Below are 15,899 nucleotides of genomic sequence, written 5' to 3' on the forward strand. Positions count from 1 at the left end.
AGCGTGTCGGAGTGATTGAATAAACTTTCAAAATTGAACCAAACCGTTGAGCTCGACGTGTTTTCTCATTTTGTGAAACATCATTCGTGCTGGAATGAAGTGGATTTCCCTCCAGCTCCGTTTGAATCGCTCCGTTTCTCTCTCCCTATCTCGCTCTGTTCTTAACTTGCAGTGCGGATTTTCTCCATCTTCCACAGCCTCATTATCTCCTACTGAGCCCTTTTGGTGCATTTTGGTGTTCCTTTATTGTCTAGATAAAAAGGTGCATGATCGCATCTTGTTCAAAAGTTGTTGTTTGTTTACTTCAAAATGAAAATACGAACACCCAACAACTTAAGATGTTTCAATTGGGTCTTTGTTCTGCGCAATCATCGGATAGCCTACTTAAGTTTTACGGTTTAAATATTATTCTCCATGCGCTGATGTAATTCTAGAGGAAAATTTGCTTCTCAATCCTGAAACTGCTGCAAACACGTTTTCTCCACCAGCACCTGGGTGGGTGTAGGGAGGGGGGTGCAAAGGAAAGCTGAGGAATGAGGGGACAACCTAGAAGAGGATGTTCTCTCTCCTCCTCCTCTCACCCTCTTCCTCCTCCTCCCCCCCTCCCCCCATACACCCTTTCTGGTTCAGACTCTCAGAAACAGTGGAGCGCTGCGAAGGCAGCTGGATTTGCGCCGGAGCGGCTGCGCTGGGCTCGGAGCGGATTTTATTTTTTATACCGAGCAGCTTATGCTCTACAGAGTTGGAAATGGAAGCAAACTGCAGGATCTCCTTCTTGCTGCACACGTGCAGCAGCAGCTTCATTCTCATCTGGATCTTAACCGGCTTGAATTTGGCTGAAGTGGCGGGGTCCCAGCAAGGAATCCCTCTGTCCGTGTGAGTGAGGAAAGGAGCGGATGCGTGCTTTGTTGTTGGGGAAAACAATTCTGTAAAGAAAGGGAAGAAATGAAAAAATAACGAAACAGGACAGAAGCATCAGACTCGAGGGAAAACAGTTAAAAATGTAGAAATTTGATGCAACCATAATAATACATTTCCTGATCCAAGTCTTGGAAAAGAAGGAGGATTTCTTTTTACACCGCTCTATTGCGCAATATTCAACGCGCACCCTTTAATATAACGATTTGTAACAATGTAAAGGTTAAATAATAAAACATATCATTTCGGTACATTTTTATTTTAGGAATGTGCTTTAAAACAGCAACATTTCAAAATATTCTATTAGAAATGAACATTTTGATGAAATGTTTCATTAAAATTGTTGTTTTTCTCTCAATTGTTTTAGCAATCAATCATTTTGTATTCATAAAAATCTCAAAAACGTTTAAGTAACTAAAATTATTCAGTTATTATAGTTCTTCTTAATGTTCTGCATGAAACAACATAAAGATTGATTTTTACAAAAGGGACACTTAACAAAACTGCAAACTAAAAAAATCCTCATGTAGAGGATTAAAGTGTTTTCATCCCAATTTTAGACATTAGTAATAGTGATCAGGCACCAGTGCGCTCTCAGGTAAAATTTGCTTCAATGTGTGATTATGTGTCAAAATTCTGCACTGCGTCGCGTTAAAATTACAGCCCCTCCAGTAAAGAGAATTGAAATTACACCTCATAATTTCCAAATTGAAGTACTTTAAACAGACTTCTTTCTCCAGGATTTTTTCAGTTTATGGACATTTTAAAATATCATTTCTGATGATTGTCTCTTTCTGGGACAATAACCAAGTGTGGATTCCAACACACAGAATCCAACAATTAATATGAGCTTCTGCGGTCCATCACATGTCCATGTCCACAAGAGACAGTCAAGTTTTAATAAACATTCCTCTTTAAAATGAACATTGAACATTTTCAGGTGATGGTTGCATTGTGATGATTGGCACTGATTGGTGGTGTAATTTAAAATAAAAGAAAGAAGGTTCAAGGAGATTGCTGAGAGGTCAACTCTGTAGAGATAAAACATGTAAACTGATGTTATGTATGCTAGGTTGTATTCTATTTTACACATGTTGATAAATGTTGGATAATTTGACTTGTTTTGTCTTTTCTAGCGTTAAGCTGTGGGCCTCTGCATTTGGTGGAGAAATCAAATCGATTTCTGCTAAATATTCTGGATCTCAGCTCCTACAAAAGGTATGTTTCTAATTTCTCAGAGTTGCACTGACACACATGTTTACATTTTCCTTATTTTACTTGGATGGTTGTGTGATTTCACCCATTATTCTGTAGTGCTGCATTCTCTCTGTGAGGGCTGCTGAGAGAGGACTCAGGTGTGTTTAAGGAGAGGAGAGGGTGTGTGTGTGTGTGTCCTTGTCACAGCCCATTAAGCACAGCTTTCATTACTCCCTCATCTCCTCTCTCCAGTGAACTCTGTGGAGTTAAGAGCTTCAGACCTCAGATATGAGTGTGACAAGGAGACAACATAAATTAGTGTGTGTGTGTGTGTGTGTGTGTGTGTGTGTGTGTGTGTTATGTCACGAACAACAGTAAGTGAAGCTCATGAGGATCAGATTGCCTCTGCGACCACCTGATGGCAGAGGCGAGGGACGCGTTCAGAGGCCTTGGTCGGAGAGGACTCTGGTTGATAAATGATGAGCTGTCTGGTTCAGTTAAATGGAACCGGGTCAGACGGTGTGAGGCAAACAGCTGGAGGAGCTCCTCCACATGAATACTGAGTGACTGAGCCACAGTGGCTGCATCAGGAGTTACAGTAAACATCAGCACACACAGTATGGAGGGTTCTGAAGAGAAACCCTCGCTGTGCAGAACAGTCTCTGATCTTTTGGTGTGTGTAAATGTAGAAACTTAAAAATGCTGCGTAGGCAAAAGTTACTTTGAAATAGAAATGAAAATGACCCACATAACTAATAATTGACACAATGTTGTAATTAACCTTTAAAATGTACCTTGTAATTTGGTTTTATTTATAATCCCAGCTTTCATTAGAATGTTGTTCATCTCCCTCAGCTGTCTTCAGCTCGTCTCACACCTGTCCCTCATCAGTGATCAGCTCACCTGTTTCACATCGCTAATCAGCAGCATTGTTAATGTTTCATGCATTACTTAAAAAAATAAAACGTACAGCAGCATATTATAGTTGTTACGATTGTGTGAGTGCCTATATACAAGTAGGGCATGTTTTAGTTGTTTCCCTGCTCCAACCCCTGATTTTAATAAGCAGGTCATTATCAGGCTTCAGCAGAGCCTGATGAGCTGCTGAACAGGTGAATCAACCACTTGATCAGGAGTACCGGAGCAGGGAAACAACTAAAACATGCAGGACATCGACCCTCGAGGACCAGGGTTCCCCACTCCTGATTTAAAACATGAAAAAAAAATGCTAAACGTCACCCAGATATTACAGCAAACCAAACACGCTGGAGCCTGTTTTGAGATAGCTTAATGTTCATAAGGGGCTTCTGCAGCTGTGCTGTTACAGGTAACTTGGTTACAAGCAGCAACTTCTGAAAACAATGAAATAATGGAAAAAATAACTAGATTTAAAGCTCAAGTAATGTAAATGTTTAAAGATGTAAAACAACACAACATCAAGAGACTGTTCATTAAGGATCTGATTCATCAACAGCAAAACCTTTAATTCAATCTCAAAACAAATAAGGAGTTATTAAATACGTCATCTGACATCTAGTGTTGCACAAAGAGGGCAATTTCAAGCCTAAAATATAAAATAATCTGATGTTTCTCTCACAAATAGCATGTTTTATTTATTGAAATATTAATGTAATAATAAAATAGAAAGTGCCGTGATCATATCGTCCACTATGACAGTAATGCAAAAGGTTATGGAGAAAGTACTATGAACACATCAGATATAAATAGATAGGGCTAAAGTTGCCTCGGTGTCTGCGCTCTGTTCATAAAAACACTAAGAAACTTGATGCTAACAAGTCAACATTGTTTTATTAAAGATTGGATATAGAACCGTTTTAAAAAAATGTAGATTCTTTAAAAAAAACAATACCTTAATGGGGCATTTAAACGTGTGCAGAATGAAGGTAAAGTTTGACCTTAATTAAAAAATGATCAAATAGTTATTTTGATGGCAGATAACTGGGTTTATGTTTACATCTACTAGCCAATATTGTGGCAAGTCAAGCAACTGCTTCTGGAAGAAGAAGAAGAAGAAGAAGAAGAAGAAGAAGAAGAAGAAGAAGAAGAAGAAGAAGAAGAAGAAGAAGAAGAAGAAGAAGAAGAAGAAGAAGAAGAAGAAGAAGAAGATCTTTTAAATATAGCACCTCTCAAGATAAAAATCTTGAGGCGCTTCACAAAAACAATTAAAGTGTAAAATATTTTTAAAAACTATTAAAATATGTTTAAAAGGAGAAAAGAAAAAGAGAGAAAATGAACAGGAAAGAGGGAAATCAATGGATCCTGGGAAAGGCGGAATAAGAACAGAATAAGGAGAGTAGCCCAGAAGATGTCATTATTCTTCTCAGAAGAACTATAAAATATCTAAAACCAGAGTGAGTTTAGAGGAAGCCTACAACAGATGGACCCAAATAAATGTCACCAGTCTGCTGCACACCTGGTATCCCGTCGGCTGGAAACCTAGTTCTATTGTTGCAGCTACAACCTCCCCACACTAGATGTCGCTGTGATGTTCACATTCCATATTCCACCTTTAAGAACTCAGTAGTACAACAAGGTGAGCAGCATACGCATACATGCTGGCTTGTATGTGTTATTATCTTACAAACATAGTAGGAATAAAAGCCTTAAATATAAACATCACTGAGTAAAACACAAACTGGGTTGTTTAACCACATCTTGGCATCATCATCCTTAATCCCATAATCAATAATACACCTTTGACCATCATGGTTCTGCCAACAGAAGCTCCACACAGGGTTGACCCTTTGTGTTTTGGTCTGTGTGACTCCTCCATGTTCATTAATCATTTTCATTTGATGCTTTTAGGAGCTGTGGTCCATCACAGGTCCACGTCCAGGAACCAATTCCAGTTCAGAAACCAGTCCTCCAGTGAGGACCAGCAGCAGGTTTAAGAGCTCAGTGGCTTGTCTGTGGGAGGAGGGAGGAACTCCAAGAGGAAGTCCTCGAAAGTACGGAGAAAGTGTGCAGACTGCATTCAGGAAGCGACTGCAGGCTCAGAATCCTGGAGCGTCCTGTCCCGAGGTGAGAGCTCCTGCATGTCGAGGAGGAAGCGCGCGTTTCATCGTCTCTGCCGCAGATGTGTTCCTTTTTGTGTACATGTAAGCACTTTGGTAGTGTTCCTGTTCATGGAAGCGTGTGTTCCTGTTCAAAGCCGTTGAGCCATGGGGCAACTGGCACGTCGTTAGTGGGGCTTGTTGTTAAAGATGATCATTAGCTGCTTTTTATGGTGATTCTCTCCATTTCAAAATGAATTCTGCAAAAACGGGGAAACACTGAGGGGCCCCTTCAGGCTGCTGCAGCAGTGGTCCTTACACTAATCAATAAGCATGATCAGAGATTTTGATGGATGGAGCTCAACCTCCTCTTGATGACTGGAGGTGGAGAGGTGGAGAGGTGGAGAGGTGGAGAGGCGGGGTCTGGGAGAGAACTGAGGACTCAGGGTGCTGGGGTGAGGAGGACAGGCGTGAAATGAACTGTTCTGCTCCACTGGAAGTCCACACTCTTCCTTTCAGTAGGTAATTTGTCGCCTCATGTACTGGTGTGTGTGTGTGTGTGTGTGTGTGTGTGTGTGTGTGTGTGTGTGTGTGTGTGTGTGTGTGTGTGTGTGTGTGTGTGTGTGTGTGTGTCTGTGTGTGTCTCTGTGTGTGTGTGTGTGTGTGTGTGTGTGTGTGTGTGTGTGTGTGTGTGTGTGTGTGTGTGTCTGTGTGTGTCTGTGTGTGTGTGTGTGTGTGTGTGTGTGTGTGTGTGTGTGTGTGTGTGTGTGTGTGTGTGTGTGTGTGTGTGTGTGTGTCTGTGTGTGTCTCTCTGTGTGTGTGTGTGTGTGTGTGTGTGTGTGTGTGTGTGTGTGTGTGTGTGTGTGTGTGTGTGTGTGTGTGTGTGTGTGTGTGTGTGTGTGTGTGTGTGTGTGTGTGTGTGTGTGTATTGTGCTTGAATGTGGGTTATGGGCCTTTTGTGACCCATGTTTATTCTTGGATAAGGTTATTAGAAGTGACTGGATTAGCATGAAAGGATAAAGGCGTTTGCTTTTATCGTGTGTGTGTGTGTGTGTGTGTGTGTGTGTGTGTGTGTGTGTGTGTGTGTGAGTGTGTGTGTGTGTGTGTGTGTGTGTGTGTGTGTGTGTGTGTGTGTGTGTGTGTGTGTGTGTGTGTGTGTGTGTGTGAGTGTGTCTGTGTGTGTCTCTGTGTGTGTGTGTGCGTCTGTGTGTGTGTGTCTCTCTCTCTCTTTCTGTGTGTGTGTGTGTGTGTGTGTGTGTGTGTGTGTGTGTGTGTGTGTGTGTGTGTGTGTGTGTGTGTGTGTGTGTGTGTGTGTGTGTGTGTGTGTGTGTGTGTGTGTGTGTGTGTGTGTGTGTGTGTGTGTGTGTGTGAGATCCAGATGTAGGATTATGTAATGCTCTATTCCTCTGAGCTGGTGCAGGTTTTGTTCTGTCACCGGAGGTCCTGTACATCTAGCAGCATCAGCGTTATTTGAGGTGTAGTTCATTACCCGGAGCCGCCCGAGCATGACACGTTATTATCTTTCTCCTGTGCTTTTACTCCATTTCAATTACCCTCTTACCATGCATAGCCTTCTCACCTCCCTCCCCCTTTGGCCTCCTGTCTGTCCAGCCAATGGGAGTGAGACAGACACTGCGTGTGCAGCCGCTCGCCCGGGCCAGATAAAGACAGTCAGTCATCCTGTAAAGTTTTATCAGCCGTTCATCTGAGGCCATCATGACAGGGTTTATAGGCCTGGATTGGCTCTTTGCACTGATTGGACGACACCCACAAGCACAGGCTTATCTCATTGTTTTCCTCTTTTCTGTGGGGTGGACATTAAACTCATGCTTTATAAAGACGTTGGTGTCCTGCACATTAGTGGCATGTGATTTTGTTTTCTGGCTTCTTTTCAGAAATATAAAGAACCTGAAAAGTCAGTCAGGGTGGAAGAGATTGATGGAGTTAAACTGGTTAAAAACCTGGCTGTGAAGATGGAGGAGATGTTCCAGAAGAAAGCAGAGGCCACCAGGGTATGTGCAAAAACCTGATTCAGTTTTCACAGGAGAGGTCGTGTCATCTAAAGGGTGGAGAGCAGGAAGTCCTCAGACACGAAGAGGGAGGGTTCAGTGTGCGATATTTACTCGTCTGTGAAGTGTTCATTAAGCTGCTGTGTTCATGTGAGCTCAGTTTATCCAGCAGCATCAAAAGAATCTTACTTTTATCAGCATTAAAATTTAAAGTCAAACTAGTCTGGTGCCTTTATTCTACATCAACACCGTTTATATTATTTATTGTGATATTTTAAAGTAGATCTCTTTCTGGAAAAAAGAAACACACAAAAATTAGGATTTAAAATGAAAAATTCATATAATTTATTTAAGTATAATAATAATACAGTTAATGAGACTATTTTGGTTTGAGCTGCTTAATAAAAAAGACTTCAATTGTTTTTTATTGTGCCATTTAGTTCCTGTAAAATAAGCTTTAAACAAAAAAATACGGTTCTCGCCATACTTTATGGTGAGAAAGAGAAAAAAAATGTCAAATTATATGTAATAGATTCACTTAATCTGTGTAAATCTGAGATTTCATCTTTAGATGTGATCTTTGTCAAGAGGAAAGAGTCACACATCATATTCTAATATTATAAATAATGAGAAAGACAAAGACTTTAGTCCTCTTAAACTAAATAATCTGCTTTAATAATGGTATAAATTATGTTTTTAATCATTTAAATCAGTAAATAGGGATAAATAGGGGGCTGGTCTCTCACTCAAATGTTGTAATAAGTCTATAAGTTGATTAGGTTTACCGTAATGATGATTTGTCTCACACCTCCAGCAGCAGCAGCTTCCAGGAGACCTCCGAGCTTGTACCCATAGCTACGTTCTGCCTCTGCAGGGACTGATAAGGTTTATCTCTCTGTGCCTGATCCCACGTGGGCGATAAGTCATGGCAATTACAGAGATTACATTTAGGACAGCTTCTAATTGAATAGTATCAGTCTGCTTGTATAATAATAATAATAATTATTATTATTATTTTTTTTCTGAGTGTAAACACGCACCTGTGTTTCTCCTATAGCGTGCCACTTTGATCCAAATCCCTTTTTTAAGTTTGACCTCAAAAACATGATGAAGGTTCAGTCAGCAACATTTAATAAAAGTGATACGTAGGAGGAACCATTAAAGTCATAATGTGTTTATTTATTTTCTATTGCTGACGCAATACGATGTGGCTCTGAGGTCAATTGAAACTAGTCACCAGCGCTCAGCAGTCGCCCCCGGTGTGTTTATGTTGCAGTTATTTTTGACACATGTGACAGATGTTAATTACCTGCAGGCTCCGGAGGCGCGAGTGATTTCAGCTCGGAACCCGGAGCCAAGCACTTCTTATTTCTCCATTTTTATCCTGAGTGGAGTTTTTACACAATTTATATCGGTGTGAGATTCGGAGGTGAAAATCTATCTCCATCCATCATTCTGCGCTGCAGAGCACATGCAGGCCACGTGTTATCGGTGCTCCTTAAAGGGGTTCAGAAGAAAATGTAGGCTGAAAAAAATGAATATGCGAAAACACTTTTAAAAATGCACATTTCCCGTCCAGTTACATTTTTTGCGGAATTTCCAGGACGCAAGTGCAGTTTTAAGGAAGTTTATATCAGAAAGTATGACTTTAGCATATTTGAATTATTCTAAAACTATAATAAATTATTTTTCTAGATTGCATTGCATGCACATGTAAGTTGCATGCAAAGTTAGCATTTTTAAAAGTTCTTGTATAAATTTTTTTTTTCAGCGGCTGGTGGAGGCAGCAGAGGAGGCGCACCATCAGCACGACGACAATCCAGACCTGCAGGTGAGGGTTGTTGTTCAGGAAGATTTTAAATGAAAATTGTAATTGGGGAAACAAATCATTTGAAATGTGGTGTCTCGTTGTCTCTGGGTGACTTGGAGGCAAGGTGAGAAGGGTAATATGCGCAGAACGTTTTTAATAGGCTCCTTCTTCCTGCAGTGTCGGGGTTTGATACCAGACGGGTTTCAGACACATCGAACATTTGGATGTCAGAAGTAACCAAAGGTCCAAAACACGCTGCAGAACTTTAAACTAACAGAAAAAATGTCATTTTGAAACTGGAAGGCGCTTTTTTTACGCACCGAGAGGCTGAAAAGCGCAGAAAAAGACATTATTATGGATATGTTGCTTCGTCGGGGATATGCAATAAGAGGAGAGTAAAGTAAGGAGCAGAGTTGCAAACCGTTAATTTCACAGCTTTTGTGCTTTTCTCCGGGAATGTTTAGTGGCTCCCTTTGCGGGTTTCCTTTGGAGCTTTCTGCAGCCTCTGCAGGGGGAATGCAGCATTCCTGCTCTCTCTCTCTCTCTCTCTCTCTCTCTCTCTCTCTCTCTCTCTCTCTCTCTCTCTCTCTCTCTCTCTCTCTCTCTCTCTCTCTCTCTCTCTCTCTCAGCACCGCGCAGACAAAGATAAATGAAACTCCTTTGCGCGGAGCATTGTTTCACTTACACGACTCTAGATTGGAAACCCAGTCGAGCAACAAAACACAAGAAATAAAAGCAGCACTTTGCAGTTAATAGAAGCATTTACATCATATGGATACACAGCGCGCGCCACCTCCCGCGCTTTTCCCTGCTGTCCACGGCTCCGTTAAGAGACGCAGATGAGAAAATCAAGCAAGAAATTACAACTGTCCAACCAATAGAAAGATTCGTCTGTCTTTTACTCCAAATAGGCCAGCTTTCGCCACACATCTGCAACATCTACTGCTGTTGCACATCTATTTAAAACATAATTTCTAAATTACCCACATTACACTACTCTTTATGACGTAATGTCCTAAAACCACCATCAAATCAGCACAAATATTGATGAAAATCTTCTGATTTTCCTGCATGTGGACAAATCTGCACATTTTGCATTTGAATTATGATGTATGGTGTTGATTTGATGACATTCATTTTGATTAATTACAAGAAGAGAAATAAAAAGAGCATTCTGAGCTTTCAGCTGATTTTTCTTACAGTTAATTTCATCTCAAGGCTACACAAAAGCTAATTAGTAAAGCGGTGATATCCACCTGTGATAATGATCTGATGTCATGATATCTCTCCCTCTGGCATCATTTAGCCCACTGCGCCTCCTCTGACACAACACATTTTTCACACATCATTTCACTGGCCATGATAAGCCTGCTGCTCTCTTATCTCTGCTGCTTCATTCTGACCTCAGATCAGCCCGAGAACAGACCAGAAGGATGGTACAACTTGAGAAAAAAAAGAGAAGAGCACTTAAAATGGCAAAGAAACTGGAAAATGTGAGATTTAATGTTTATTGTAGATTCGGGTTAAAAAAGAGAAGTCCTTTCCAGAATGTCATTGTTTGTGTCTTTTGAAACTAAACCTGCATAATCTAGATTAAAGTCCACCGATCCCCCTAAAACAAAGATTTAAAATTTATTTAGGTTACAAAAAACTACAAATGTTCAAAATGTGCAAAAACAGCCAAAAAAAAAACTGATAATTTAACGTAATATTAAAACATGTCATTCTCCACATGTAAAAGTCACATTTCCCTTGTGCAACATGGTATTGAACATGTTGATTGCACATTTCCACATTCATTTCAAATGTTTTTGGAAAGGTAAACAAAAGTTAAACATTCATTTTGATATAAACAACAACAGCAATTTAAATATATAATTAGAACATTTAGAAATAAAAACATTTTTTGATGTAGTTTAATAATATTTTATTTGTATGTTTTCCCTTCATCAAGAACATTGTTTTCTCGCACCTTCCAGACTTTTAGCTGTTTGTGCACCAACATGTCTCTTAATCTGTTGTTGTTTATTAAACAACAGTCAAGCTACTTATCAAACAGGTGGTTACAGATCAGATAAACAAGCTAAGAGTAACAAAAGTGGAGCTGTTTTCACTAACTGAGCTGAAGTGTTCTTCCTGGCTGCAGGCTGAGGCCCAGCAGTCAGTAATGGAGGACAGATCTGTGCAGAGAGCGGCCTCCAGCTAACTGCAGCAGTGTAAGAGTCAGTGGGCCGTCTCAGAGAGCTGCAGTGTCCCCGGCCTGCTTTACAGTAACAACCCTGGTGCTTATCATGCCTCTCTACATCACTCAGATTCTGCTGAGTGTGCACGTTTCTCCCCACCCTCCAGCTCCTCCTTCCTTCCTGCGCAGTGCCGCATTTTGTCAGAGAGCTGCTCAGGCGTGGTATGAGCTGTCAAGAGCTGCTTGATGGTGATGCCCTCTCGGTCTCCCTCGAGAGTCCATCAGCCATCTCTCCCTCCCATCCTCCCATCTCCGTCTTTCTCTCTCAGTGCTTACAATAAGGATTAGAGGCCACGGAGAGGCCACTCAGACAGGATGACTTAGTCTTCTCTGCTGCTGTAGGCGGCAAAGGACAGGTCAGACTAACTGTGAGGTCAGACTTTTTATAAAGGCCTCAGTTTCTTCTTAAAAGCCAGTGACACGTAAGCTTTTGTTTTTATTTAGCAAAAATTGTTTCATGTGAAACTAAATCACTCACTGTCATGATTAATGAGCTGCTGTAGCTCAGGCTGGCAGGTTAAAGCAGTAACTAATTTCCTTGCTCCTGACATTCATGTGTCAAAATGTTACCATTCATGTGTTAAATGCACCTTTTATTTAAAAATTCATCTTGCTCCAACAAGTTAAAGGTGCTTTAAACATTTCTTTAACTTTTTCTTCCTGAGAGTTCAAATGAAATCATACATATTCTGTTTGATGCTCACATTTTAATTTGATCACAACAAGTTATTGTTGTGATAATGCAAGATTTAGAAACAGCCTCCTAACTGTCTATTAACTAAGGGTTTCTGGCTCTGAAAATGAATATTTATGGTTTCATACACAGACTTGGGATGGTTTTGTCATCATTTCTGCTGTCAACCTTTTAATTGATCAGTTTAGCATCATCAGTTCAAACTAGTTTACTGAGGAAGTTGTTGAGAGGTGCAGCAGCTTGTAAAAGGTTCTGCTCACGAGTCGTGAGTTTGTGAAGAGGAAACTGCTGCAACATCACTCAACTCTGACAGGCTAAACTAAATAATCAGCATCTTTAAGGATCTCTAAAGTTTGGAGTTTGCTAAATAAAATGAGAAGAACTTTTCTGTTGGAGACTCTGAGGGAGTGGGAGATGGTGAACAACAATGACTGGAGGAGAATATTTAAGGTTTTCAGTTAAACAACACAAAATAAACACGGAGGAGGTGACATCATGTTCTCGGTGCAATATGTTTGGATTTAAAAAGAAAACAAACTGGGTCAGAATTACTTTGTGACCTCAAACCATCAGCTAGTTTTATAAAACATGAATCAGTGTTAATAATTATTGAATCATGGACAGCAGTAACTCAGGATGTAGAGCGGGTTGTCCAGTAATTGGAAGGTTGCAGGTTCGATCCCACAGAGAATGTTGCTGTTGGGTCCTTGGGTAAGGGACTTAACCCACCTGGCCTGCTGGTGGTGGTGATTGTGTTGTGAAGGGCCTTGGGGGGGGGGGGGGGGGAGGGGGGGGGGTTGTATAACCAGAATGTACTATACAAATACAGGTTATTTACCATAAATTTGGTCAACCTACATCAAATTAGAAATAATGAACATTTGCTCATTTTTAAATTAAGACATGTTTTGGTTAAAATGCTCCACCTTAAATTGATATTTTAAACATTTTATGACATTGTATAAATAAATGAAAAACTTTTAAATTAGTCTCAAAACTTTATTGAAGCTAGACCAAGCAGATTGTAAAAACAGCAAAAGTCTGAATAATGATCAGAAATGAACATATGTGAATCTAAAATGACGAGTCAGATGCTAGCAAAGGACCTTTAGTTCTGTTGAAGTCAGATTTGTTTTGTACATTTTTGCGTGCCTTTCTTCTGTCACAGTTGATTTTCTGCTCATTAGTTAAGTATTTCCGTCTTGTTTGGGAACAGGATGAAACAGACCGCTTCATGACAGCTGTTTCATGTTTTGAATCTTGTTTTTCTTCCCAAATGTTCAACCTTATGAATAAGAAGCACAAACTTGTTTAGAGTTTGGAAAACACAGTAATTAGTCCTGAAAATAAAACATTTTGATGAAATGGTGTGTGGCATTCTCGCTGTTTAGCATCAGGAATGCATCTGAGCTTCTTCTTCTTCTTTGATTTGTCTTTGTAGTATGAGTACTTCAACGCCGTACTGATCAACGAGGTGGACGAGGAAGGTAATAACGTGGAGCTGGGAGGAGACTTCATCCTGGAACCTAACGACCATTTCAACAACCTCTCTGTCAACCTGAGCCTCAGTGTGGTGCAGGTTCCCACCAACATGTACAACAAAGGTGAGACGTCCTGCAGCTCGCTAACAGAGTTGTTTGCCTACAGGAGGCATATGAAGGGATGAGGAAAGGAGGAGCAAGCAGGAGGCGAACGTGAGAAATGAGAGATGGAGCTGCAGGAGCTGTGGGAAGTGCTGGGAGATCGATAAGGGTCCAGACACCAAACAGACATCTCTATAAAGATGTTGCTCATGCGGTAGCTGTTCAGGCATCTTGCTGTCACTTCTCCGTACACGCTACCTGTGTGGCTTTTGTTTGGCTGTAATGGACTCCCCATAACTCCCCGCTCCCAGCACAAAGGCAAGCTGGTCCAGCAGAAGGAGGGGAGGGGCTGATTTACTCACTGCCTTTGTATCTCCTTCAGAGGAACTCAATAAGGGACAAAGGTCAATCATGCAGTCAGTGATGGTGACCAAGACCATTATCACCATTTAACTCACTTGTCTCTTTCTGCATCTTATGTCCTCACCATCAGATCCCGATATCGTGAACGGGGTCTACTGGTCTGAGGCCCTAAATAAAGTCTTCGTGGAGAACTTTGAAAGAGATCCAACACTTATCTGGCAGTACTTTGGAAGTGCCAAAGGGTTCTTCAGACAGTATCCTGGTGGGTACCATTCAAATAGTGGCCTCTGTTTTTATCCTACAGAACTTTCAAAGCAAGTCTTTGTTCTCATGTCTGCTTTCAGTTTGTGCATTTTGTTGATGAGGCAGACATTTCTATCTGAAAAGGCAAACATGCAGCAAAGTTTCTGATACTAATAAAAACACTTTTAGATTTTAAAAAGCTAATAATCATGCCAGTGTTTAATTTTAGGTAACCCCTTGAGTTCAGAAAGCTTTTTACATCTGATATATTCTTGTAAAGGTTTGTGTGTCTGAGACAAAGAGAAGGAAAAGGTTGGTTCTGTTGGAGCTGTCAGTGCAGCACGAAAAAAAGAAATTTATCAGAACAAATTATTCGGATTTTCTAAAAGGGTAATTTGGTTAATGTTGTAATTTTACAGACCATCAGAGAGAAAGCACACGCGCAGACTGCAATTAATCAGAATTTGTAAGAGCTGGTCTGCAGCCGCAGTGAAGAACGTCCGAGTTTCTCTCACAGAGACGTGAAACCAAAGGCTAGATCCCTTTTGTTAATGCGGGGGGAAGAATACTCTACTTTCTTTGGTTTAATAGATGAAAAAGTGGCAAATTTTTATTAATGAATAATGCATAGTTAATAATGATGTAATGAATTGAGCTGTACGTTGTACATCAGTGTTATATTGGTGGATTTTAAGGTGTTTTCACTCTTACAGGTATTACGTTCTTTCTAACAGTAGATCTTTATGAAACTAAAATAGATGAATGGAGTGATTTTTTGTGGTCAGTGATAATGGACCATTTTGGACAAATCTTTGAATTCAATTCAATTCAATTCAAGTTTATTTATATAGCGCCAAATCACGACAAGAGTCGTCTCAAGGCACTTCACATGATAAACATTCCAATTCAAAGTTCATTAAGCCAATCAGAAATAATGTTTCCTATATAAGGAACCCAGCAAATTGCATCAAGTCACTGACTAGTGTCAGTGACTTTACAGCAATCCTCATACTAAGCAAGCATGCAGTGACAGTGGAGAGGAAAACTCCCTTTTAACAGGAAGAAACCTCCAGAGAATCCTGGCTCAGTATAAGCAGCCATCCACCACGACTCACTGGGGATCGGGAAGACAGAGCACACACACACACACACACACACACACACACACACACACACACACACACACACACACACACACACACACACACACACACACACACACACACACACACACACACACACACACACACACACACACACACACACACACACACACACACAATAATGCGTCTATAGATCTATTGTGATTTTTTAGTAAATATTCTATTTGGTGAGATAAACTTTATTGTATTTATCCTAGTGGATCTATAATTAAATGGGTAAACTAGCAGTAACACGTCCAACGTCAAGGAAAGCAAAAAGTTATTATCAGGAGAGGGAGAATGTTTAAGTGGTCAGTCTGAACTCTTATAATGAGGAGCTGATGGCCTCGCCTACCTCCCCCATGTGCAATCACTGTGTTTTATTCTTGAAATAGGTAATTAGTATTGGAGAAATAAATCTATTTTAACATTCAGCACAAAGGTAAAATCAATGTTAATCAGCAGAAGTCAACATCTGGAAAGTGTGTGTGGTGTGTTTTTATCTTTTTAATCAGGAAAATGTCCCATTGGTTTAAACAGAGGAGGTGGTTCTAAAAACTAATACTGAAACCATCCAGCAGAGGGAGGTGTTTTTCAGCTTTAACTTTAGTGCTACATCCCATGTCTAGATTTGTGTGGGTGGTTTAAACTGTAGTGTTTACAGGATAAGAAGTGGCTGCTGTG

At 40.5% G+C, this 15,899-nt stretch overlaps 1 protein-coding gene across 1 annotated transcript in view; it reads left to right on the top strand.

Moving 5' to 3' along the window:
- The first annotated feature begins 639 nt into the window (after window positions 1–639).
- The window catches only part of cacna2d3 (calcium channel, voltage dependent, alpha2/delta subunit 3), a 38,976-nt gene continuing 23,716 nt past the window's right edge, over window positions 640–15,899 (top strand). Inside the window, exons 1-7 of the mRNA XM_070549441.1 lie at window positions 640–876; window positions 2,055–2,136; window positions 4,942–5,157; window positions 7,025–7,141; window positions 8,910–8,969; window positions 13,326–13,488; window positions 13,961–14,092. Coding sequence (XP_070405542.1) covers window positions 749–876; window positions 2,055–2,136; window positions 4,942–5,157; window positions 7,025–7,141; window positions 8,910–8,969; window positions 13,326–13,488; window positions 13,961–14,092 — 898 coding nt within the window. The 5' untranslated portion in view covers window positions 640–748. The remainder of the gene's footprint in view (window positions 877–2,054; window positions 2,137–4,941; window positions 5,158–7,024; window positions 7,142–8,909; window positions 8,970–13,325; window positions 13,489–13,960; window positions 14,093–15,899) is intronic.

Source organism: Nothobranchius furzeri, chromosome 3, assembly GCF_043380555.1.
Source record: "Nothobranchius furzeri strain GRZ-AD chromosome 3, NfurGRZ-RIMD1, whole genome shotgun sequence".
In the NCBI taxonomy this organism is placed as follows: Eukaryota; Metazoa; Chordata; class Actinopteri; order Cyprinodontiformes; family Nothobranchiidae; genus Nothobranchius; species Nothobranchius furzeri.